Source organism: Alternaria conjuncta, assembly GCF_024043145.1.
Source record: "Alternaria conjuncta strain BMP 0040 chromosome Unknown scaffold_10, whole genome shotgun sequence".
Taxonomy (NCBI): domain Eukaryota; kingdom Fungi; phylum Ascomycota; class Dothideomycetes; order Pleosporales; family Pleosporaceae; genus Alternaria; species Alternaria conjuncta.
The window spans coordinates 1,060,796-1,083,566 of NW_026250099.1; the positions used below are offsets into that span (position 1 = coordinate 1,060,796).

A 22,771-nucleotide genomic window follows, 5' to 3' on the forward strand; every position below is an offset into this window, starting at 1 on the left:
ATGCGTTACTCACTTCTTGCTTTCGCTACTTGCGCTCTGGCAGCACGCCCCTTCCTCAACGAGCCCGATACTGGTATCGACGACCAGTTGGCTGGATTCGTCGCTAATGACACCCTACCTCCTCTTAAGTCTTTGGTCGGCCTGCCAGACTTCCAATGGGTTGGCCGCCAGCACATGAACACCTCCGCCTACACATACTACCGCAACGGAGCGGCTGGCGAATGGTCGTACCGCAACAACCTCGAAGTCTTCTCGCGCTACCGATTAAGGCCCCGCGTCCTCCGCGACATCACCAACATCCAAGCCTCAATGCCCACAACTATTCTCGGCCACAACTTCTCAGCACCCTTCTTCATCTCCCCATGTGCGCGCGGTGGATATGCCAACGAGGATGGTGAGCTTGGCCTCGTTAAGGGTGCCGGCGAAGGCGACATCCTCTACATGACCTCGCTCTACTCGTCCAAGAGCTTGGAAGACATCTACGCTGCTCGCCCCAACGGCTCAGAGCAAGTCTTGTTCCAACAAGTATACCTTGACGGTGACATGAACGACACCCAAGTCCTCTTCAAGAGGATTGAGGATCTCGGTGCGAAGGCTATTGTCCTGACTGTCGACTCTCCCGGTGATGGTGTCAGGCACCGTGCTGCCCGCTACGGTGTCGGTTCCGCAGACGTCAACCTGAGTCTTCTGACTTGGGATCTGTACCAACAGCTGTCCAACATGACCTCCCTGCCTATCATTCCCAAGGGTATCCAGACCGTCGAAGACGCTCGCGAGGCCGTCAAGCAGGGTGTAAAGGCCATCTTCCTCTCCAACCACGGCGGCCGTCAAACCGACACTTCGCCATCATCTCTCGAAGTCGCCTTGGAAATCTACAACGAAGACCCCGAGATCTTCCAGCAAATCGAGGTTTACGCTGACGGAGGTATCCGCTACGGAACCGATGTTCTCAAGCTCCTCTCTCTCGGTGTGAAGGCTGTCGGTCTCGGAAGGCCCTTCATGTACGCCAACATCTACGGCGCTGAGGGTGTCGCAAGGGCGACAGAGATGCTCAAGTACGAGCTCATCAACGACGCGGCGAACATTGGTGTAACCGACCTTAAGAAGATCGGCCCAGAGTTTGTTAACTGGAAGTCTCCTGCTGTTAGCTTCAGCGTATAGACGGTGACGTCACCAGTTCTTGCTGCGCAGGAGCTCGAAAATCCCTTCTCTTCAACTAGGTGTATATACTTTTAGCGAACAATTTATCAAGACTTTCTTCAACCTCAAATTGCCGTTACGTTCTGCACAATCCATGATCGCGACTACACAGGCTACAGAAACCGATGAACGACAAGGCTTACCGTTGTCGCGGGAGCTGGACGGTGTAACAAAGTAAGCATAATTTGTCTGGCGGTATCGTCAGTATTGTCGCAACAACTACACACGCTTAAAGCGTTAAGGAGGCTACTTTCTACGCGTTCACGCGTCCAAAAAGCAAGCCCGTACCTAGCCTTCCAGGATCAAACACGCTAGTGTCTTAGCGTGTTGTGCGCCTTCCCGAGGCCCAGTCTCACGACTCTTGCTTCCATCCCAACCCCCAACATCAGTCGCCCGCAAGTATCGAGTAGAGAGCGTCAGATGCTGTCCGATAGACATCCGTGGTCTGCTCAGCAAGAACAGGCGCAAAGTGTCAGTGACGCCGCCATAGCCCGTTCACTATTCGCAGGCCCATTCGGTACCTTATCGCGCGCCTTATCGGCCACGTGTAGGGCGCATCTCAAGCATTTCCCATGAAAATGCGCTGCACCTCTAGCCCTCCATACGCGATGACATACTCAATCGGACATTGGTTAGGTAATGAAGACACTCGCGCTAGACATTGAAAGGCAGGTGTACGCCGGACGCGACAGCGTCCTACACTAACAATATTTCCTCGCGCTTCATCTACGGCTTCCATAATTGGGCCTCAACCTTAACGCGGTTCTCCTCTCAAACTCTAGCAAGAACGAAGCTAGTGGTATAGTATCTCGGATCTTCGCTGCTCACGTCCCAGTTGACTTGAACAGAGATAGCGGACTCGGCCAAGTCATGGTACATGCCACGGACACGGATGCGAAGCCACAAGATGCGACAAAACCCTCGACGCAAAGCGCTACTATCGGGAACGGAGCGAACACCTTGTCTGGGAATGACGTAGTCATCAGCTACCGAGGTGGCATCGTCGAGAACAGACACAACGTACACGCGGCCATCGTTGACGCCTCTGGCAAACTACTCTGCACAATTGGCGACTACCAAAGGATGACCCTTGCGCGATCATCAACAAAGCCGATTCAGACCCTTGCGATCCTGGAGACGGGAGCTGCGGAGATATTCGATTACGATGACGCAGATGTAGCGCTCATGTGTGCCTCGCATAGTAGTGAACCTCGACATATCGAACGAGCACAAGCGATGCTGGAGAAGACAGGAGAGAAAGAGGAGATTCTTACATGTGGTGGACACCCCGCTCAGAACGCTGCTGTCAATCGCGCGTGGATCAAAGAAGATTTCACACCGACTGCTATCTACAACAATTGCTCTGGAAAACACGTCGGTATGGTAGCAGGTGCCGTGTGTCTGGGCGCTACGGCTCACGACTACTACCTACATGAGCATGCCATGCAGCAGCGCGTGTACCGAGCTGTTGAGGACATAAGCGGGCTTACTAAGAAAGAGGTGCTATGGACTGTCGACGGATGCAATCTTCCAACACCAGCGATGCCTCTTCCGAACCTCGCGCTCATATTTGCCAGGCTTGCGGATGCCGCTGACCTTTCCGATGGTCCCTCGAAAGAGACCCTGGATCAGAGAACACAACATCTAGCTCGGATTCACAAGTGCATGGCCAGCTACCCTGGACTGGTTGCTGGCGAAGGTCGCTTCGACACAGCGCTTATGACGCCTTACGACGGACAAGTCGTTGGCAAGATCGGAGCAGATGCCTGTTATGCAGTAGCAGTTCGGGCTTCACCCCACGCTGATCTGGCTGGGGTGAATCACGGCGCTATGGGAATTGCCGTCAAGGTTGAAGATGGCAACCTCGATGTATTGTATGCTGCCGTCATCGAGATACTGGAACAGCTGAACATCGGTTCAAGCGAAGTGAGGCAGTCGTTGGACGGTTGGCGATATCCAAAGATCGTCAATACTGCAGGTGTTGTCACGGGCAGCTACGAGCATTGCTTCAAAGTACGAAGTATGGTGTAGTAACAATCTTACAGAACAGTATCGACGTATATATTACCAATCCTCTATAGCCCTCTGAACCGAGCTGCCGCAACATACCACCAATACAAACCGAAACGGTGTGTTGGCTAACCTCGTAGATATCAAGAGTTGGGCGGCCTAGAAAGGAAGCATCCCATCAGACCCGCCGTGAAAGGTATCAGATGTACAAGAAGATCATCTAGCCTCATACCCAAAGGAGCAAAGCTAGCCATCTTCAAGAGTATGGAACCCACCTCTTTGCAGAACACGAAGATCGTCATACCATTCCTCACCCATGTACGAACATCTCGGCACATCTCCAAGTACGGTCTTTGCCCTTTCCTTCTCTCCAGTGGAAGGGTTTCGAAGCCGGCTAATATGCTGGGTCCGTCGCCCGAAAGTCCGGTTCTCTTGCGGAACTCGACTAGTGTTCTCATGCATGCTAACCATCTGTCCAGAGCCACTTTACACTTTTCGTACTCATGGTCCAGCGCATTTTTTAACTCCTCGGAACATTGCACAGCTATGCGTTTGATGCGCTCCATAGTGTTCTGCATGTGTGCAATCTCATGACGTCCAGCGTCTTGTGGTTCGAGAAGAACAAGTAGCTGGATCCCCAGCTCTTCGCGATCAAGAAGTGGCTGGTTCGACATCGAGCCCAGACTTTGAACAGCATTCTCACTCCCGACTTGATCGTCGACTGTTGCTGGCATTACAGGACGGAGGAATGAACGAGGTTGTTTCGTACGGGGTAGGCTCGTTACTGGTTGTGTTCTCGTTGGTGCCTTCTTCGCGTTGCTTCGTACAGACTGTGCGGTCGTGTGCTTATTTCCTACCAGTTCGTTTCGCTGCGGCTTCCTCTTGACCGTTCGTGTGGTTTTGGAACTCCAGGGCTTCCTTGGGGATACTACAGCAGCTACGCGTTTGGTATTGGATCGTTGTGCAGGAGTTTGAACTGGATTCTGAGATGCTCCTGATGATTGCAACTGACTTCGAGGAACAGCATTGATCATTTCTGCGTGTTTGGTGTTCCCTGAAGTGCCAGCCCAATAGTCAAAGTCCAATTCATCGATATCATCATCTGATGACAAGGTGAGACTGCGATGAGGCTCATCGCGATTCGTACGGACTGCTGCTACGAAGCTCGAAGGTCTCGTAGACGCTTTCACCCGTGCTTTGTAAGGGTTCTTCTTTCCACCGGCTTCGACTTTTCTACAGGCGCGCTGGATGATCCACGCAGAGACTTGCAGACGTATTCTATGTGAAGTGAGCTTAGTACCTTACGCTTGAGAATATATTGTTTAATTTAACTTACTTGTGTTGATCACTTCGATCTTCGTAGATTAGATGTCTTGGATACGTGCTCTGGGCAATCTTGACACGAGCCTTGGCTTTCGTAGACTTCTGAACTCTGAAGGTATCCTTGGCTTTGCGGTTCTCGCTGACTCTGTCCGGAGTATCGATACGTGTGACGAAAGATTTTTCAACGCCATCATTCCAGACCTGATGGCCGAACTTATTTACACAATCTCTTGAGATTTCCTCTAGACAGATGTGTCGATCTCGGAGAGCATTGCGTATAGCGTTTCTTGTCTTGTATTGCGTCGCAATAGACTCGACAATAGGCTTCGTTGAATCCCAGAAGCGTTGAACTTCGGGTACCGATTTGAAGTCTGGCTTGCCGCACTTCCTAGGATCCTTTGCTAGATTGATTAGCCCAAGGCGTGACAGATATACAACAGCGTGTATTCCCCCCTTGGTGCATTCCTCGATCAAGCTCAGGGAATCATCATCTGGTGGCATAACCCCAGGATCAGTGAGTTCTGTTACCGTTAGTTAGTCGATGTCTTCCTTCTCAGAATGCATATAGGGGATATGTGCGCACCTTCGAAGTAGAATCGAAATCGTGGAGACTACAGGGCGTTGATAGCGTCTGAAAGTGATTGCTTCGATGTGATGAACACAGTAAGCGCAATACAGAGGCTACCGGCCAAGGACGAGGTTATTCTCCAGTGCCGTGCTGCGAGACTCCCCAGGTGGAATGCAGAGAGGGCATCCTAATGCTTTACTTATAACAAGACAGCAACTTCTACACACCAGAGTATATTCTGTACCCAGAAAGATGATGATTTCGGTAGCCAAGCGCAGGACTGTTTCGCCGAATCGCCGGAAGGATTCATACCTGGCGAAGAATCTACTCCTCGCATACTATGAGTCATTTCCCTGGTCGTTTCTATAAATCAAGGTACGCTATGCCAGAGCAGCTACCGTGATTCTACCAGTAGAGAAGCTCGGATGACACCCGCAGTTCCTATTCTGAGGATGCAATTTCGGGGAACATCGTCTCGTGCCAGATTGCTTCCACGATCGGCGACGAAGGACCTTCATAGCTCTACACAAAGTTAACCCATTGGCTGAAATGATGCTGAGATGTTGTTGAGCTGCAAGACGTCTAAGTACGTTAGGCAACAGGCCAAGATCTGGTCTGAGAGCGTCCCTTGCGGATTTCGAGCGGAGCGGAGATTACGTCCTATCCACCCCAGATTCCCTGTTGTTCTCTAATGGGAGAAGCGGTTCTCGTTCCCCAGCGAATCGTTGCTGATCACCCACTGCCTTATCAGACGGGTGTAGCAAAGCCGTTGCCGCGGGCTGTGCGTTCGGGATCCCACCTGGGCATAGGCTGTAAGTCAGCCATACCTTGAAGGAAATCATGCGTCTTTCGTGGCAAATACGAGGAACCAAAGCTTGGCCACACTAATGTTTCAGAGATTGCGTCACAGCAAGAAACCTCACTCTCAATGAATCCGTCTGGTCTCGGGAATAAAGATATGCCCAGGCTGACGTTGCCGATGACCCTACGCAGCTTAGGCAACGGTTTTGACAAGGCCGAAGCCCTGGGAAGGAAAATCAAAGCAAGGTAGACGGCATAGTTCAACGGGTGGCTGCGAAAGTGCTCATGCGCAGACTGATGGTGTGTGGCTTGTCGAGCCGAGACTGCATGGCACATGGCTATGCAGGTATGAGTCCGAATCACACATTAGCGAGTGATCTACAATGAGAGAAAGTGCTGAGTACCGTTATCGGTGAAGCCTTGGGGATTCTGCGTCGCTTCTACACCCTGGGAGCGTGCATGCACTGCATGTTGTCTAGTGGCTGATACACAAACACTGACGCTAACTCAATTTAGCTCTAGAGGCAACCGCGCCGCATTGCTGCCAGCATCTTAATCCTGCCGGTGAAGGACCTGGCAATAACTAGCGACCCCTTACGCCCCTTTCTTGCGGCGGAACGCACCGCGTACGTTTCTATTCAATTTCCCGGGTCGGAGGCGCACACCACAGGGGCCGGGAAGAAATGAGGAGTCCAGGAGCCGGACCCCCTAGTCTATGGTGTCGCTTTGACCGACGTTTCGACAACTGTAGGTCCGAGGCAGGGGTCATCTGTTCCGATCCCTATTGAAGATCGGCCCGGAGAACATTTCGGACGTCTGTCAAAATGCAGCGTTGACTTGATCGAGTAGAAAGAATAGGTTAGAAACGTACAGTTGCTTCCATAACGCCATTTACTGGTCTTCTTCTAATTAACAAAAAAGACAGATCAATAAACTCCTAACCCGCGTATGACCCACAATGATGGAGATGATACATGCGCGAGAGTCCTAATCGAACCCTACAGCCGGCCAAGTCAACATGTTGACCTCTTCAGTCCCCAAAGACTGATCTCGCGTTGCCTTGTCTAGTACGAGCAACAACAACCATACCAAAAGGACAAGCGCCACAAGAAATAATACCACAAGTGTCCACGTGCGACCGGGCTTCTTGAAAAGAGTACAGGCTTCCGTAGACTCAGCCGCTTGATCTGCGTGTTCGATCTCTTGTGAAGGCCGCTGCCTTATTTTCACGCATGCACGCTGAATAATCCAGCAAGACACGAGCGTTTTGATACTGTGAGGAATGTATTAGCTAGTACTCAGACCCGCTGAAATAATACTGACTTGTTGCGATCTTGATCATCTTTATACAAGAGGTAATCGGGTCGAACATAGTCCTGGTTCAGTTCGTCGATGTCGTTGGCGCATGGCTTAAAGCCACTATCGTGGTTCCACAACAAGGGACCATACTTCTTCATGAGTGGCTCCACGTTCGCATCGAGAAAGGTAGGTTGCGAACGTATCGCCTCACATAGTTTTTCCAAGGAGAGGTACGTGTCAGAGATTTGATCCACAATCTCTTTAGTCGCTTTGTTGAGGTCGCAGGCTGTGCCCTCGTATCTGGGCCGTCCTCGTTTGGTTCCGCCTTTGTCGCCTACAGAGGGCTGTCGTAGTCCCAAAGGCTCGGTGTAATGGTGAACTCGGGCTGTTTTGGAAGTAGCTTCGAGTAGCTTTTCTAATGTTTCGGGCGGTTTGGGGGTCGCCATGTGAGGACCCGCACCGAGAGACAGCATTTGGAGCCAAAGCAGGTAGCGAGTAACGAAACTGGAAGGATGTCAATCAAGATATCAGATAGTGGACGCGTTGCTTTTGGTGCCCGAAAGGGTCACATCTCCCAGTGAAGCACCCACGAATCCGTGAAGATCGCTTACCTGTCGGAGTTGTACGAGTCGGCAGAAATAGAGAGGTGTTGAGTCAGAGATGTTAGGCACGAGCTGGATGATGCAACAAGAACTCAGCTTTGAGAGATTAGATGATTTAAGTACGCAGACGAACCTTGAGCCCTCACCGTCCTCCCACAGCAACTCTCCGAACGAACAGCGTGGCTTAGAGACATATGCTATTCCGGGCTTGTCTCAGTGAAGTTGTTGTTCGAGCGAGACCCGGCTCGCTGCCACTGAAACATCCTGGCTTTTTACAAAGCTCATGGCCACGCATTTTGAGTGAGACATGCCAGGTGGGCAGATGGACTTTTGTTGGTGCCAAAGGGTTTAAGCCGAAAGCTGGCTCACTGTCTCGGATGCTTCTACGGTAGCTTGACTCCTTGACAGGCAGGAAAATGTGGTTGAATAGCGATGTCGGGGTTTTCTCGGTGTGTCCAGCAGTGCGATCATGGCTTGTGGTTTGCGTCGCTGGCAAGACAAACCGGTCGGTGTGACTGCGACCAGTCGGTCTCATTTGCCGACATCTTTAACGACGCATCGGCCTAGATTCCAGGATATTCTTTCTTGAGGTCCTGCATATAGGCCAGTCTTGTGTTGTGGTGTTTTGTGCAGGTCGGGTGAAGTGGAAGCCACGAAGAGGGCACCTGCAGCTAGCGCGAACGCGTGACGTCACGCACCACTACATGCCATGGAAGATGGTAGCTGAAAACAGAGCCTGAAGGATTTCGCAACGGTATCATTATCAAAATTGTGAACAATAGTATTGTGGAGTAAGTTGGGATAGTGTAGGAAGGTCACAATCATTGGGTTGTAGTCGATCGACTTCCTCCCACTTGCTACCTTTTCACCAAAAGTGCCCAGCCGTCCTTCAGAACATCACCAAACGCCCGACCATCCTGTCAACGCCCACCCAGAGTAGCCAACAAACACAAACTGTTTTTAGGACCGCTTTTGCGCCACTCACCTCATTAAGAGCTATCCAGCTTCTCTATCATCGCTAGCAGCTCATTCTGGATGTCCACCTCTTGCTTGACTTTGACCCTCTTCGACTCTGATACAGCGCTCGCCGCGGTGGCCTCAGCGTTCCGATTAGAAGTGAAACCTGCATATACTGCAGCCATATCACCGGGAACAGGTCTGGGTCGCTTCCGCATGGCTGCTGCCGGGATGTCGAAGTACGGTGAGCCCTGGATAGCCCTGTCGGTGATGCTCAGTGGCTTGATGTTACCGTCGATAGGACCAGGAATGTAGGGGCTGGGCTTGAGCATAGACGGCATGGTACCGCTGAGCGAAATCTGGGTACTAGCCTCAATTCTCTTCGCCTGCGCTTCCTCTGCTGCTCTCTTCACGCGCCAGTCAGGGGTCTGTTGTCCTGATGAAGCTGGGCGACCACAGAACTCATATTCTGCTATTTTGGAGCGACGAAGTGGACCCCTGGCAAATACAGTGGTAGAGTTTTCGAGATATGCTGGCCGGCCACGATTTGGCCTGCTGGCTTTGATGTTGCCCAAGTTGTCAAAATCGTAGGGCCAGAATGTGCTGAGCTCCTTCGCGGTATATGTTTGGGAGTTGTAGACTGCGTAGCAGGCTTTATCGTCGAGGTATACGTACCTTGGGGGCTCCTTTCTGCCATAGATGATGGGACGTGGTACCTTTGCCATGTACATCTTCCAGGTCGGATGACCGCGGACTGTAGTCTTCGACCGCATAACGAAGGTCTTGTTGGAGTCGCCATTGCCATCGCCATCGTGCCAAAGGATTCGCATTCGTTTGCCGTCGGAGACCATTGTATTCTCCCGGCCGGGGGTTGCTGCTGCAATGTACCCAGGTTTGACCATGATGTATCCGTCTGGGTGTTATTTTACCTTACCTTCCAGAAAAGCTTGACGTATGCAGGCGGATACAGGGGTTTGCGGGAGCTGGGGATTGTAGGGCTGCTTATTTGATGCCTGGAATCATGAATGGAAAAGAAAGGGGGACTTACCACTGAAATGAATGATGATGATGATGATGATGATGATGATGATGAAGGAAAGCTAGGTTAGAACGATATGGGGGATGGAAGAGGAGTCGTGCAATGAGAGAGGAGTATTACATAGAACTTCAAGAGCTCTGCTGCCAGCGAAGACGGAAGCCAGTAACCACGTGGCAGGTGAGACGTACCTTGAAATCCACCATGATCCACTACCACGAGGTTTAGACAAGAGGAATGATGGGTGTTGATAAGATGCCGCGCTATATAATCAGGGTCTCCAGCAAGACAGCTCGTAGCTATCAGACATTCCACACAACAGACTGAATGTTCGATGACCTGCGATCAACGAGACGAGCATTAGCTCGTCTCAAAGGCCTGTGCTGCTCTTTGTGAAGACGCCGCACGAGGACTAAAACGAGTGCTTACAATTGACGTGGAAAACTTGACGAAAAGTTCCACGATAGAAATACATTACTGCTCGACACGAACACTGTACGATGACAAAAGGTATCTTTGAAGAGCGTGGTTCTACGGCGACATCGGAATGGCTCGAGTTCACCGCATTGCAGGAGCTGAGAGGAGTGTTGCGAGCGATTCTGGACGAAAAGGGTGTAATTGCATTCTTGCGGCATCTCGTCGATGGTCCGTGACGATGATGATGATGGTGCGGTCGAGTCGGACCTTCCTGGCGGATTGATGTCAACGATGTTGGCTCGGGCCAATCAAAGACGCCAAGAAAACGGTAGGTCATCCAGATCGAACTTCACGACCGCCACCACTCGCATCGCCAGACCCAACGCTCGCTGGACCCCCGAGCATCAATTGCGCGAGACAACACACACACAGCAATCACGATGCTCGCACGACACGCACCTGCCTCATCGGCGCTCAGCGCGGCCGCCCACCGAACGCTGCCCGCGGCTTCGGCAGCTACTCGCCTTTCGGCCGCTGCCCCCCAGAACCGCACACAGAAGAGGACGCTTGCGACGGTCCAGGATGCGCCACCAAAGAGGACATACGGCGGCTTGAAGGACCAGGACAGGATCTTCCAGAACTTGTACGGACACCACGGTGCGGATCTTAAGAGCGCGCAGAAGTATGGTGACTGGCACAAGACGAAGGAGATCCTTCTCAAGGGTCACGAATGGGTGTGTAGCGGCAGCTGTATAGGGCATACGAATCAAGGCTGACGGGTATAGATCATCTCTGAGATCAAGGCTTCTGGTCTCCGTGGCCGAGGTGGTGCTGGTTTCCCCTCTGGTCTGAAATGGGTAGGCAACGTCAAGATCTGTCACCACGTCCTCTGCTAACGGTTGCAGTCATTCATGAACTTCAAAGATTGGGACAAGGACAGCAAGCCCCGCTATCTCGTCGTCAACGCCGACGAGGGTGAGCCCGGAACCTGCAAGGACCGCGAGATTATGCGCAAAGACCCCCACAAGCTCATCGAGGGCTGCCTCGTCGCTGGCCGTGCCATGAACGCTACCGCCGCCTACATCTACATCCGAGGAGAATTCTACCACGAAGCCACCGTACTCCAGCGCGCCATCCAGGAGGCATACCAAGCCGGTCTTATCGGCAAGAACGCCTGCGGCTCCGGATACGACTTTGATGTCTACATCCACCGAGGAATGGGCGCCTACGTCTGTGGTGAGGAGACCTCTCTCATCGAGTCGCTAGAGGGCAAGCCCGGAAAGCCTCGCTTGAAGCCTCCGTTCCCCGCTGCTGTCGGTCTTTTCGGATGCCCTTCCACTGTCGCCAACGTCGAGACTATCGCTGTCGCACCCACAATCTGCCGACGAGGAGGCAGCTGGTTCGCTGGCTTCGGTCGTGAGCGCAACCAGGGTACCAAGCTTTTCGCCATCTCCGGTCACGTCAACCACCCTTGCACTGTAGAGGAGGAGATGTCCATCCCTCTCCGCGAGCTCATCGACAAGCACTGCGGTGGTGTCCGTGGCGGTTGGGACAACCTGAAGGCTATCATTCCTGGTGGCTCCTCGACCCCCGTCCTACCCAAGCACATCTGCGACGACCAACTCATGGACTTTGACGCGCTCAAGGACTCGCAGTCTGGTTTCGGTACCGCCGCTGTCATCGTCATGGACCAGTCTACAGATATCGTCCGCGCCATCACCCGTCTCGCCAAGTTCTACCACCACGAATCCTGCGGTCAATGCACACCATGCCGTGAGGGATCAAAGTGGACTCACCAGATCATGGACCGCTTCTCCAAGGGCCAGGGTCGTGAGCGTGAGATCGACATGCTCCAGGAGTTGACCAAGCAAGTCGAGGGTCATACCATCTGCGCGTTGGGCGAGGCGTTCGCATGGCCGCTCCAGGGTCTCATCAGGCATTTCAGGCCAGAGCTTGAGGCTAGGATGCAGGACTACGGATTGAAGAACGGTGGTCAGGCGCTGGCAGGTGGATGGGCACACGATTCCGCCAAGAAGGGTCTTCTTGTCTCGCCCGGCCAGTAGAGGATGAGCTGGGAGATTTGTACTATGCATTTTCCATGTGTTTGAATTTTGATTTCGGCGTGCAATTACTTTGAGGAGCTGAGCTGTAAATAGTTTCTCGGCGCAAATAAAGCAAGATTGAAATTGAGTCGCATGACAACCTTTCTCGCAGTCATGACAGCAACGCCGGAAACGCCTTGCAAACTAAAGTAAAAGTATTTCCTCCGCCCTCGCCCTCAGGTCCCCATGCAGATCTGGATGAACTCCTCCCTCGAAATCGCGTTATCGTTGTCCATGTCGAACTCCTCAATCATAGCCACCAACTCATCATGCGATAGCGCCTCACCCAACTCCCTCGCAACACGCGTAAGATCCTGCAGGGTAATCGTCCCCTTCCCGCCCTCGTCAAATAGCTCAAAAGCCCTAAGAATCTCATCTCTCGGATCACGACTCAAAATCCTCTGCGCCATGAGCGTCTGGAACGCCTGAAAGCTCAGCAACTGTCTTCCAGGCGCCGCATACTGCTGCTGCTGCTGTTGTCTCGAACCCTGCTTCCCACCCTGCTGACCCCCCTGCGTCCCATACTGTTGCAAAATACCCAGAATCTCCTGCTTGGGTAAATCAAACCCGAGTGCTTTCATCGCCACCTTGAGCTCGTGATAATCGATGTAGCCGTCCTTGTCGAGGTCGAAGAGGTTGAAGGCTTCGCCGATTTCTTCTCGTTGTTCTTCTGTGAGTTCCGCGAGGGAAGCGGCGCCAGAGGCTTCCATGCGTTGGGCGGTTTCGCGCGCGGCGCGCTCGCGTTCTAGGCGCTCGGATTCGAGGCGTTGGGCGTTTTTGGGGTTGGGCGGGAAGGCCGGTGTGCTGCTGAAGGTGGGTTGCGGTTGCGTGGGTTGTTGGGGTGGTGCGGTGCGGTTTAGACCGTAGCGCGGGCCGGGGCCGAGGGGGTTGGAGGATGTCGCCATGGGGAGGTTTGTGGTGGTTGTGGTTGAGGACGTGTGTTGTGGGATTGGTGGGGTGCGCGATGTTGTGGTGGACTTGCGCGCGCGGTCTGTTAGGCGAGATATAGGCCCAAGGAAAATTGCGAGGGTTCACGAAGGTTGCAAAGGTATCCCGTTGAGTTGCGACAATTCTTCTCGCTATTTGGAGATTCTCGATGTGGACGAAGATGCGCAGTTGTTTGGGACGCGAGGCGCGTCGGGCGTGCGAGCTTAGCTGCAGCTTTAGCGCGATTTGGCCTGGCAGTGGGGAATTGAGTTCCAAGGTCCTGTAGGGCTGACAGAGGCCCCGGCATTCAAACACGATGTATATTCTGGTACAATATTAGATTTAGTACCTGTTCATTGATTCTCCATCCCAAAGCAATCCCAGTATCTTCCTCCGTTTGATCTGTTTCCATCACGGAGGACCCCCCGATTACTACCACGAATCTCCATGCAGCTGATCGAACCACCGAGGCAGTTAGAGCGCAAGCAATATGCATTGCATGTAAGCTACCCACATTCGACTGCCTATCGGACCTTCAATCTTCACATGATCTGAAAGACGCCTGCCTTATCGACCAACCCTGCACTTGGAATGACGCAGTAGAGCGGCTGAGAGGAGGGCGTGAAGTAAGGGAGCGTAACGTCTCACCAGGCGCAAAAACAAGTCCTTTGTCTGGCACAACTTCGTCCCAGCCAGAATCACAGTCATGCATCTCTGGCTAGACCGGTCTCTTCCTTGCGATGTGAGTCCGGTTGCGCGAGGATTTGTTGCCAAGGCTGTCTTCAGTCACCAGGCAGCCGTAGGTAGCAACAGGTATCCATCAGGCATCTTTTCGCACAAGTCGCGCCCAGAAAGCGTGTCGTATTATTCGTCAATCGCTGTCTCGCTTTGTCATGCGTGCAGCGGCTGCAATCGTATCGAAGAGTCTTTTGCTGGCAATCGTGTTTAGGAGAGGCACACGTGACGCCCGGTGACGGGTTAGCGCAATTTTGACGTGCCTTCCTCCTAAGTGCAACCTCACCTTTGCTTGTCCCTCCAAACTCTCGCGCCCGTCGCTCTTTCCCTTCCATGACGGCCATTTCACTACTTAATCAGTGCCGCGCCTGATCTTCTTACTAATTCCACTCTTTACTCTTTTGCTCCTCGCAGCAAACCCCCACCGCGCCTTGTTCTCGTCCGCCCATTCCTTGGCGCGTTTTCCGCGAAGCTCTCATCAACACCTGCCTCTCCTAGAGCTGCAGCACCGCGATTCTATCAACCACCCCACAACCTCACGACTCTACAGCGCATTGCTAGCCGACTAGACACCAGCACAAGCGCAACCCGTCGGACACGCTCAAAATGTCCTTCGGCGGTGGTTTCGGGGGCTTTGGCTCCAACAACAACAACCAGTCCACTGGCTTCGGTGGATTTGGCTCATCCAACAACAACACATCGACTGGTATGTACAAACTCTTGCTTGAATTCTTGGATCCCTTTACGCGCGACCGCTTCGATGCGCCCTGCGACATCGCCACGGCCTCCTCGACGAACCGTGTCTAACTTGCCCTCCGCCTCAGGCTTCGGCTCAAACGCGAACACCGGGACGAGCATATTCGGCGGCGGCGCAAACAACACAGGCAGCACAATGTTCGGTGGCGGCAACAACGCCAGCTCGAGCTCGCCTTTCGGCGGCTCAGGTACGTGGACCGGTTGCGCTTCACTATCGCGTCGCTATTTGGATCACTCCGCGTTTTGCGAGGTCGCTATTTGAAGTGCTACAGGGTCGCCAACAACGCTACGTGTTCCGGTGCTCCATCGCGATAGCCTCGACCTTCACGCGGATCCATTTTTCACGACCCGGACCAAAGACTAACTTTCCCTACAGGAGGCTTCGGCGCTAACACGGCACCCAAAACCACTTTCGGTTCGCAACCCTTCGGCAGCTCGACAACAGGTGGCGGTCTCTTTGGCGGTGGAGGTGCTTCAGGTGGCAGCGCGTTCGGCGGCGGCGGCGGCGGCTTCGGAGCGTCGAACAACACCACCTCAGCTTTCGGCGCCAGCAACACCAACACTGGAGGTGGTCTTTTTGGCCAGGCCAAGCCGGCGACGGGCTTCGGCGCTTCAACAACAACTAGCGGAGGTCTATTCGGAGGCGGCAACACCAGCAGCGGCTTCGGATCTACCAACGCGAACACCACAACAGGTGGTTTTGGTTCCAGCACTACTGGCGGTTTTGGTGCAGGCAACGCCCCACCTCCAAATAACGGTACCGCCAGTACTCCGTTCCAGGCATTCCAGGAGAAGGATGGCACAGGCAACGCGCAGTCGCAGTACCAGACCATCACCTTCCAGCAACCGTACACCAACTACTCCCTCGAGGAGCTGCGAGTAGCCGACTACAACCAGGGCAGGCGGTATGGCAACCAAAATGGCCAAGCTGGAGCGTTCGGACAGAGCACTGGTTTCGGCGGATTTGGTAGCAACAACAACACCACCGCTTCTACCGGCGGCTTCGGTGCAGCGGCCAACACTGGCGGCAGCTTGTTCGGCGGCGGCAACACCAACACCGGTACCACATCAGCATTCGGTCAGAGCACCGGTTCTGCCTTCGGAGCAAACAACAACACTGCAAGCGGCGGTCTTTTCGGTCAGAACAAGCCTGCCACTGGTGGGCTATTCGGCTCGAACAACAACACCACAACTGGAACCACTGGTGGCCTCTTCGGAGGTGGCGCTCCTGCGACAAACAACACTACAGGTGGGTTTGGTTCTGGAGGCGGCGGTTTCGGTGCATCCACAAACACTGGTGGTGGTCTGTTTGGTCAGAACAAGCCTGCGACTGGTGGCGGTCTATTCGGAGGCGGTGCCGCAACCAACACCACCTCAACACCTTTCGGAGGTGGAGCCACGAACACTGGTGGCGCGTTTGGTCAATCTAACACCACTGGCGGTGGTCTCTTTGGCCAATCCAACAACCAGGCCTCTTCTACCCCCGCGTTCGGAGCCAACAACACCGCCACAAACACCGGCGGCGGTCTCTTCGGCAACAGCACGGGTGGAGGCTTTGGACAGAACAACCAGGCTCCTGCCCAGAACAACACCTCCGGAGGTCTCTTCGGCGGTGGCGGTGGTGGCTTCGGTCAGAACAACAACAACCAGCAAAAACCCGGTGGCCTCTTCGGCGGTGCAAGCACTGGCAACACGGGCGGCGGCGGCCTCTTTGGTCAAGCCAACCAGAGCCAGCCAGCTTCTGGCGGCTTGTTCGGCGGTTCTACTGCTAACAACAACACCAACAACACTGGAGGTGGTTTGTTCGGGCAGAAGCCTGCCACTGGCGGCAGTTCTCTATTCGGCGGCAACAATGCTAACACTGGATCATCTGGTGGAGGCTTGTTCGGCGGTCTTGGCAACAATAACACTCAGCAGAACACAGGAGGTGGTCTCTTTGGTGGTGGTCAGAACAACAACCAACAAAAGCCTGGCGGGTTATTTGGCGGCTCTACATCGAACCAAAACACTGGAGGGGGTCTCTTTGGCGGCGGAATGGGTCAGCAGAACAACCAACAACAGGGTCTTGGTGGCTCACTCTTCTCGAACCAAACTCAGCAACAGGAGCAGCCGAGCCTCAGCAACAGCTTGTTCGGGGCTTCGGGAAGCTCTCTTTTGAACACGTCGATGAACACCAACCCCTACGGCAACGACGCCCTCTTCGCTGGCCTTGCTACCCCAACACAGAGCCCTGGCCCAATCGCCACCCCCTTATCGAGCAGTCAGAAGAACAAGAAGAACGCCATACTCCCTCAGCACAAGCTCAACCCGGCTGCTTCGACACGTCTTCTTACACCGCAAAACAAGAGGGGCGGTTATGGATTCTCATACTCCACGTACGGCACTCCAGTTGGTGGTGCGAGCCAGAACGGTGGCCAACTCGGCGGCAGCCTGTTTGCGAGCGGCAGTTTGTCTCGATCCCTGGGTAAGAGCCTTTCCACGAGCAACCTCCGAAACAGCTTCACACCCGAGACGAATAGCATACTAGCACCAGGTGCCTTCTCCAACACGGGACGCAACTTCGGCAACGGCAGTCTCAAGCGACTCAACATCAACCGTTCAATCGCCAACCGGGCCCCACTGTTTGATGAGCCTTCACAGAAGCGGGTCAGCTTTGCTGGTGGTGAGAGCCCGAATGGTGGTGCTAACGGAGAGACTGCGCTGGTCGTCAGGCAAGATGAGGAAGATGCTTCTCCCCGGTCCAACAAGGACACCAACGGCGAACCTTCTCGCCCAGCAATGCAGCAAGTTAATGGAACGGAACTCGCCCGCGTTTCAGAGGAGCACGTACTTACCCCCAAGTCCTCTGCATCTATCAACGTTCAACCAGGCCAGGACCCCAAGCCAGGCGAGTACTGGTCAAGCCCCTCGCTGGATCAGCTGAGGAGGATGAGCAAGCAGGACCTCAAGAGCGTACCCGACTTCATTGTCGGTCGTCACAACATTGGTCAGATCAAGTTCAACCACGGCAAGCCTGTCGATCTGTCTGAAGTCGATCTTGACAGACTGTTCGGTGACATTGTTCAGCTCAATGCTCGTAACGCTACCGTGTACGGAGAGAGCTGCACCTGCCTGCCAAAGCCACCGCTAGGTAGCGCCCTGAACCAGCCTTCTGAGATCGTCCTTGGTAACTCCTGGCCTCGTAACAGGGCTGGCAAGAAGGATGTCAAGCATCTTGAGCGTCTCAAGCGAGTGGCTGGCACTACTTTCATCAAGTACAACCAGTCCACTGGCGAATGGACCTTCTCTGTTCCCCACTTTTCGTCTTACGGTCTAGACTACGACGACTACAGTGAAGACGAAGGCGAGGACGAAGATGCGTCAAGCGATCTCAGCGACGTCCCTGACACTCCCGCTGAGCAGCAGCACCGCTCGAGCCAGATGACCAGTACGCCCCAAGACGACTCCTTCATGAGCCCACAGTCGCAGTCTAGCCCTGACGACACATTTGACTTCAAGAAGGGAATGCGCAGCAGCCGTACTAGCGTACCTGGTGGCTTCGGCGATGAGACGGCGTATGTGGATGACGAAGATATGGAGGACACCCATGGCGAGTCTTTTTTAGGGCAGCGCTCCGTGGGTTCGCTTGATGGGCAGCACGATGCTGACTACTCTGAAGAGAGCGAATCGGAATTGGCACGCGACCAGAGCATGGCGGACTCTGTGTCAGGACCAGTTCGAACCACGGAGCAAGACACCGCTAAGGAAGACCCGTTCAAGAGCACTTTGAAGCCAAAGTCGATCTTGAAGCCCAGCCAGCTCATGAAGCCCGGAGCAGGCACACCTACAAAGGCGCAACCGGTATTCGATGACGATTGGGCAAACCAACTCCAGCGCACCATCAGCCCAAAGAAGCAGGATCGATTTGCTCTCCGCGAAAGCCAGGGCAACGTACTACGAGAACACGAAGCGCAGCCTACGAAACTATCGCAGTCTTTTGGTGCGCGACAGATGACTACTGCCATGGATTTAATGGATTCTCTCTTCGGTGAGACCGAGAAGCAACAGCTTCCCAAGCGTGGTGGACATGGTATTGAGGTTTGCACTCCCCTTCCTATTGGCGTTTGTATTCATGGGGCGTAATCTGTGGCGGGTTTCCTACGTGGTTCTCCTTCATAGATTGACGCTAGGACCTTACGTCCGCCCGTGTATGTAGTCACAAATTGATATGGGGCAAGATTGCTGAAACTCTTGTCTCTAGTTACCCTATTCCAAGCGACCCAAAACCGCCTCCGATCTCGACGAACTTGCCGATGCCGACAAAGAGTTCCACGGTTGCAGCAAACCCCACTTCAGCGAAACCAACGTCCTGATCTACGGCAACAAGGGTCCCTCCCACCTCGAAGGTGGTGTCTTCGCAACCGCTCAAGACCCACTCGTCGATGCTACAAAGGATATGCGCTTCGTCAAGATGCCTACCTTTACTGATGTAAGTTTGGGTCTATGAATATGTCTATGATGTTGTTACTGATCATTGCAGTGTGCCCCCGAAACTCTGTCGCTTCAGAAACAATACACGAAGATCTTCAGAAACGATGGTGTACCTTCAGCAAGGCTTGTGACTGATCCTGCCCCAGTCGAGTTCTCCAGCATGGCAAAGGCCGTCGCGCTCGACACGCCGGCTGGTGTTCATGAACAACAAGCCTGGCAGCTACTTTCGCTTCTGTTCGACGATGCCGACAATATTCCAGCCGACGTGCCAGAGGAGAACGTCAACACCTACCGGAAGGAGAAGTTGTCTGATTTCTGGAAGCTGCTCGTCTGGGAAGATGCGCAGAAGCATGCCCAGCAAGCTGCCTCGCCTGAAGAGCGCGCAATCGCCCACCTCAGTTGCAACAACGTTGCCGAAGCTTGCCATACATTGCTGGACGGGCTCGACCTCCGGTTAGCCACGATGGTCGCGCAGATTGGTGGTGATGAAACGATGCGCCAGAGCATGGTAGCTCAGATCGAAGAGTGGCGGCGTCTGGATATGCTTTCCGAGATGGAGGACGCCCACCGTGCCCTCTACGAACTCCTAGCCGGCAACTGCAGCAAGTCCGAGGGCAAAGCGGGATCTGGCAAAGAAAACCGTGCTTCTACCTTTAACGTCTCGAGCCGGTTTGCCCTTGACTGGCGACGCGCCTTTGGTCTTCGTCTGTGGTACGGTACAATGATTGACGAGCCCATCGAGATGGCTGTCGCGCAGTTTGCGGACGCCGTTAGAGACGGTAACGAAGACGTCAAACCAGTTCCCTGGTTCATTCAAGAGAACGCCGACATGGGCTGGGAAGATCCGGATGCTGAGCACCGAGAGGATCTGCTCTGGGGCATCCTCAAGCTCTATGCGGCAGAGAAGATGAGTCTTCCTGCGAATGTCGAGGACGTTCTCGCTCCCGAAAACGTGTCCGGCAACCCCTTCAACGCCCGTCTTTCATTCCAGCTCTTCCAGCTCTTCAAATCTAGGCAAGAAGATGATGCTGAGGCTGATGAGCGCAAGGTCGCTATGCCTACCGCTCGCGGTCAAGATGAGGAAGATGACGATTTCCGCCGGTCACTGCAGTCATGGTCCGCACCTGGCGCTGCAGAAGATGTGCAGGCAGCGAATCCACTTGTCGAGTTGGGTGATAAGATCACTCTCACATACGCGGCTTCGCTACATACACCAGAGCATTGGACCACTGCGATCTGGGTATACACACATCTGTCTTCACCAGCGACGCGGGAGCACTACATCCGCTCGCTCGTCAACCAGTTCTCAAGCTCCTATACCTTGGAGGAAGGCGATGCCACTTACAAGTACCTCACAATCGATCTCCAGGTACCTGCAACATGGCTTCACGCTGCCGCAGCACTACAAGCGAAGTCAGGCGGCGATGCCTTACGCGAGGCGACTCATCTCATCAAGGCCGACGAGCTTGAAGAGGCACATGAAGTGCTCTGTCGAAAGGTCGGCCCTGAAGCTATCGTCTCTCGCGACTACGATGCCCTTCGTGAGCTCATGGGCGGCTTTGTGTCCACATCGCCACCTGATCGCCCTAAGGAAGCGCTACAAGGCTGGGCCCAAGGTGGTCAGATCTACTTCGACTACATTGAGTTGATCGACCTGACTGGTCAACGCTCAAACTACCGCGTCGACGAGGAGCTAGACAACCGTGTCAAAGAGCTGCTCACCAAGCTACAGCGCGCTCTGGAGATTGCCGGACGCGACAGGCTGGGTACATGCGGTCTGGAGGAGCGTGTGGCGCTCATGGAGATTGCTGGTACCGTTGCCAACCTCATTTCAAAGACTCAGGTAAGTCAAGTCCTTCTTTCTGGCAATGGGGGAGTCGTACTAACAATCACACAGCAATCAAACCGCAACGCCATTCTAAAGCTTCCTCTCACCGAGGACCTATGGCTCAAGCACTCGATCGATCTCAGCACGAACTACTACCGCAACGTCATGGTCACTACTCGGTAGGACCGATATCTACGAAAACTCCGATCAGGAAACTTGCGTGATCTGCTCGAGCATGAATGGTTGACTGGTATAATTAACCCAAAGCTCATGGCGTATTGAGGTTTGGGTTATAACTGAATCGACTTTTCGCGAATGAAGCATGCATGTTGGGGTATTGATTAGAATGGGGAGGAAAAGCGTCTTCACTTCGATCATATGTATAATAGGTTTTTGAGTGTGGAAAATGAGTTTAATGCATTGGTTATGTTATTTCATGGTGTGTTTGTTTTGGTGCTGATACTGAGCTTTGTGGTACCTTTCAAAGTGCACCAATCGAACACATGGATTTGGAGCTTGAGCTTTTGTTGTGGAGATGCGCAACTCGAGTTCTCAGACATGAAAATTGCCTCCATAGTTTTCGAAATAAGAGTGTTGAAGTGAAGATTGGTAGTGATGGACGAAACATGGAGGCGGCAGAATATAACGACTCGTATATCTCCACGCTTGAGGATCGTGAATCTGTCTGAGCTGGTGGTACTAATGCATGTGGTAAGCACATATGCAGACCGTTCTAGCTAGCTTGTCTGAGTATATATATCCCACCCACCACCCTCAAGCTTCCTTCCTCACTTCCCATCATTCCTACTGCAAATTTCAAAAATGCGGATCGCAAACCCGATGTTGCGCTCTCTACCGACTTTCTAAATCCGGCGTCAAAGAATTCATGTGAAGCAAGGCTTGACCTCGTCATTGTATTCAAAAGCGCAAGAAGTACGGTTCATGGGAACGGAACTGCGCCCCCGAAACTCAAATATTACCTGTGTATGCTGATGAGAGACGTGCGCTATTGAGCCACAGCGTATATCGCAACCCGAACACATCATTTCACATCTTCTGGAGACAAGGTAGAACTTCGCTTCGTGTGATCCTTACGAATGAGCTGAGCGTGATGCAATTTGAGTGTTTGATGCGTTCCAAAAACCAACGACCAAGAATTCATGTAAACCTGGTTCTGTACCACGACACCAGAACGCTGATCAGACGAAGGCGATGTTAAGGGTATAAAAGTGCCCCCTCATGCAGTTCTACTTCCAGCATCCTACTTCCCCAATATACTATCTTCTTTTCCAAAAACAAGATGTCTTCTCTGAATGGAGAGACCTCTGCTTTTCCTGTACACCAAAAACTTGAAGACAAAACCGCCATGGCTCTGTGGAGTCCTCCTCCTGAAATACCTTCAACGACCTTCGAAAGGTTACTCTAACTGATTGATGGTCTGAGCAAGTCTTGTCAGGATATTTTGCCTATCTGCCTCCTTCTTTCCACTATTACAAAAACAACAACGAAACTACTCCGCGACCAATTGTATGAGACTCGTCTGTCTCCCTTCTCTCAAAATCGACTTTTGGCATAGTGCATGGTAGCGGATAATGGCTTCTCGCTCAACAAAAACTTCTCTACCAACATCTATGGTCTGCCGTCGGGGCTCTTCCTGAAATTGTTTGGATATCAGTGCATGAGAAGAGATATTCTCTCCTCTTCCAGAAAACCGGATCATGACAGAACTATGTCTGCGCT

General features: G+C 53.2%; 7 protein-coding genes across 7 annotated transcripts; 4 read left to right on the forward strand and 3 right to left on the reverse strand.

Moving 5' to 3' along the window:
- On the forward strand, positions 1–1,161 carry J4E85_007419 (uncharacterized protein; the record flags this gene model as incomplete). Its single annotated transcript, XM_051471651.1, has 1 exon — positions 1–1,161. One exon carries the CDS (start codon positions 1–3, stop codon positions 1,159–1,161), a length of 1,161 nt encoding a protein of 386 aa, XP_051324725.1.
- Positions 1,162–2,070: 909 nt separating this feature from the next.
- J4E85_007420 (uncharacterized protein) lies at positions 2,071–3,231 on the forward strand (the record flags this gene model as incomplete). The annotated part of the gene is made up of 1 exon (XM_051471652.1): positions 2,071–3,231. The coding sequence occupies one exon, from the start codon at positions 2,071–2,073 to the stop codon at positions 3,229–3,231; it is 1,161 nt and encodes a 386-aa protein (XP_051324726.1).
- Positions 3,232–4,056: 825 nt separating this feature from the next.
- J4E85_007421 (uncharacterized protein) lies at positions 4,057–5,034 on the reverse strand (the record flags this gene model as incomplete). The annotated part of the gene is made up of 3 exons (XM_051471653.1): positions 4,057–4,124; positions 4,223–4,488; positions 4,547–5,034. 3 exons carry the CDS (start codon positions 5,032–5,034, stop codon positions 4,057–4,059), a joined length of 822 nt encoding a protein of 273 aa, XP_051324727.1.
- Positions 5,035–8,792: 3,758 nt separating this feature from the next.
- Positions 8,793–9,662, reverse strand: J4E85_007422 (uncharacterized protein; the record flags this gene model as incomplete). The annotated part of the gene is made up of 1 exon (XM_051471654.1): positions 8,793–9,662. The coding sequence occupies one exon, from the start codon at positions 9,660–9,662 to the stop codon at positions 8,793–8,795; it is 870 nt and encodes a 289-aa protein (XP_051324728.1).
- Positions 9,663–10,653: 991 nt separating this feature from the next.
- NUO51 (NADH-ubiquinone oxidoreductase 51 kDa subunit, mitochondrial precursor) lies at positions 10,654–12,276 on the forward strand (the record flags this gene model as incomplete). The annotated part of the gene is made up of 3 exons (XM_051471655.1): positions 10,654–10,947; positions 10,999–11,070; positions 11,119–12,276. 3 exons carry the CDS (start codon positions 10,654–10,656, stop codon positions 12,274–12,276), a joined length of 1,524 nt encoding a protein of 507 aa, XP_051324729.1.
- A 215-nt stretch (positions 12,277–12,491) lies between these two features.
- On the reverse strand, positions 12,492–13,220 carry J4E85_007424 (uncharacterized protein; the record flags this gene model as incomplete). The annotated part of the gene is made up of 1 exon (XM_051471656.1): positions 12,492–13,220. One exon carries the CDS (start codon positions 13,218–13,220, stop codon positions 12,492–12,494), a length of 729 nt encoding a protein of 242 aa, XP_051324730.1.
- A 1,363-nt stretch (positions 13,221–14,583) lies between these two features.
- J4E85_007425 (uncharacterized protein) lies at positions 14,584–21,214 on the forward strand (the record flags this gene model as incomplete). The annotated part of the gene is made up of 6 exons (XM_051471657.1): positions 14,584–14,683; positions 14,802–14,921; positions 15,110–18,810; positions 18,974–19,201; positions 19,253–21,046; positions 21,101–21,214. 6 exons carry the CDS (start codon positions 14,584–14,586, stop codon positions 21,212–21,214), a joined length of 6,057 nt encoding a protein of 2,018 aa, XP_051324731.1.
- Positions 21,215–22,771: the final 1,557 nt, after the last annotated feature.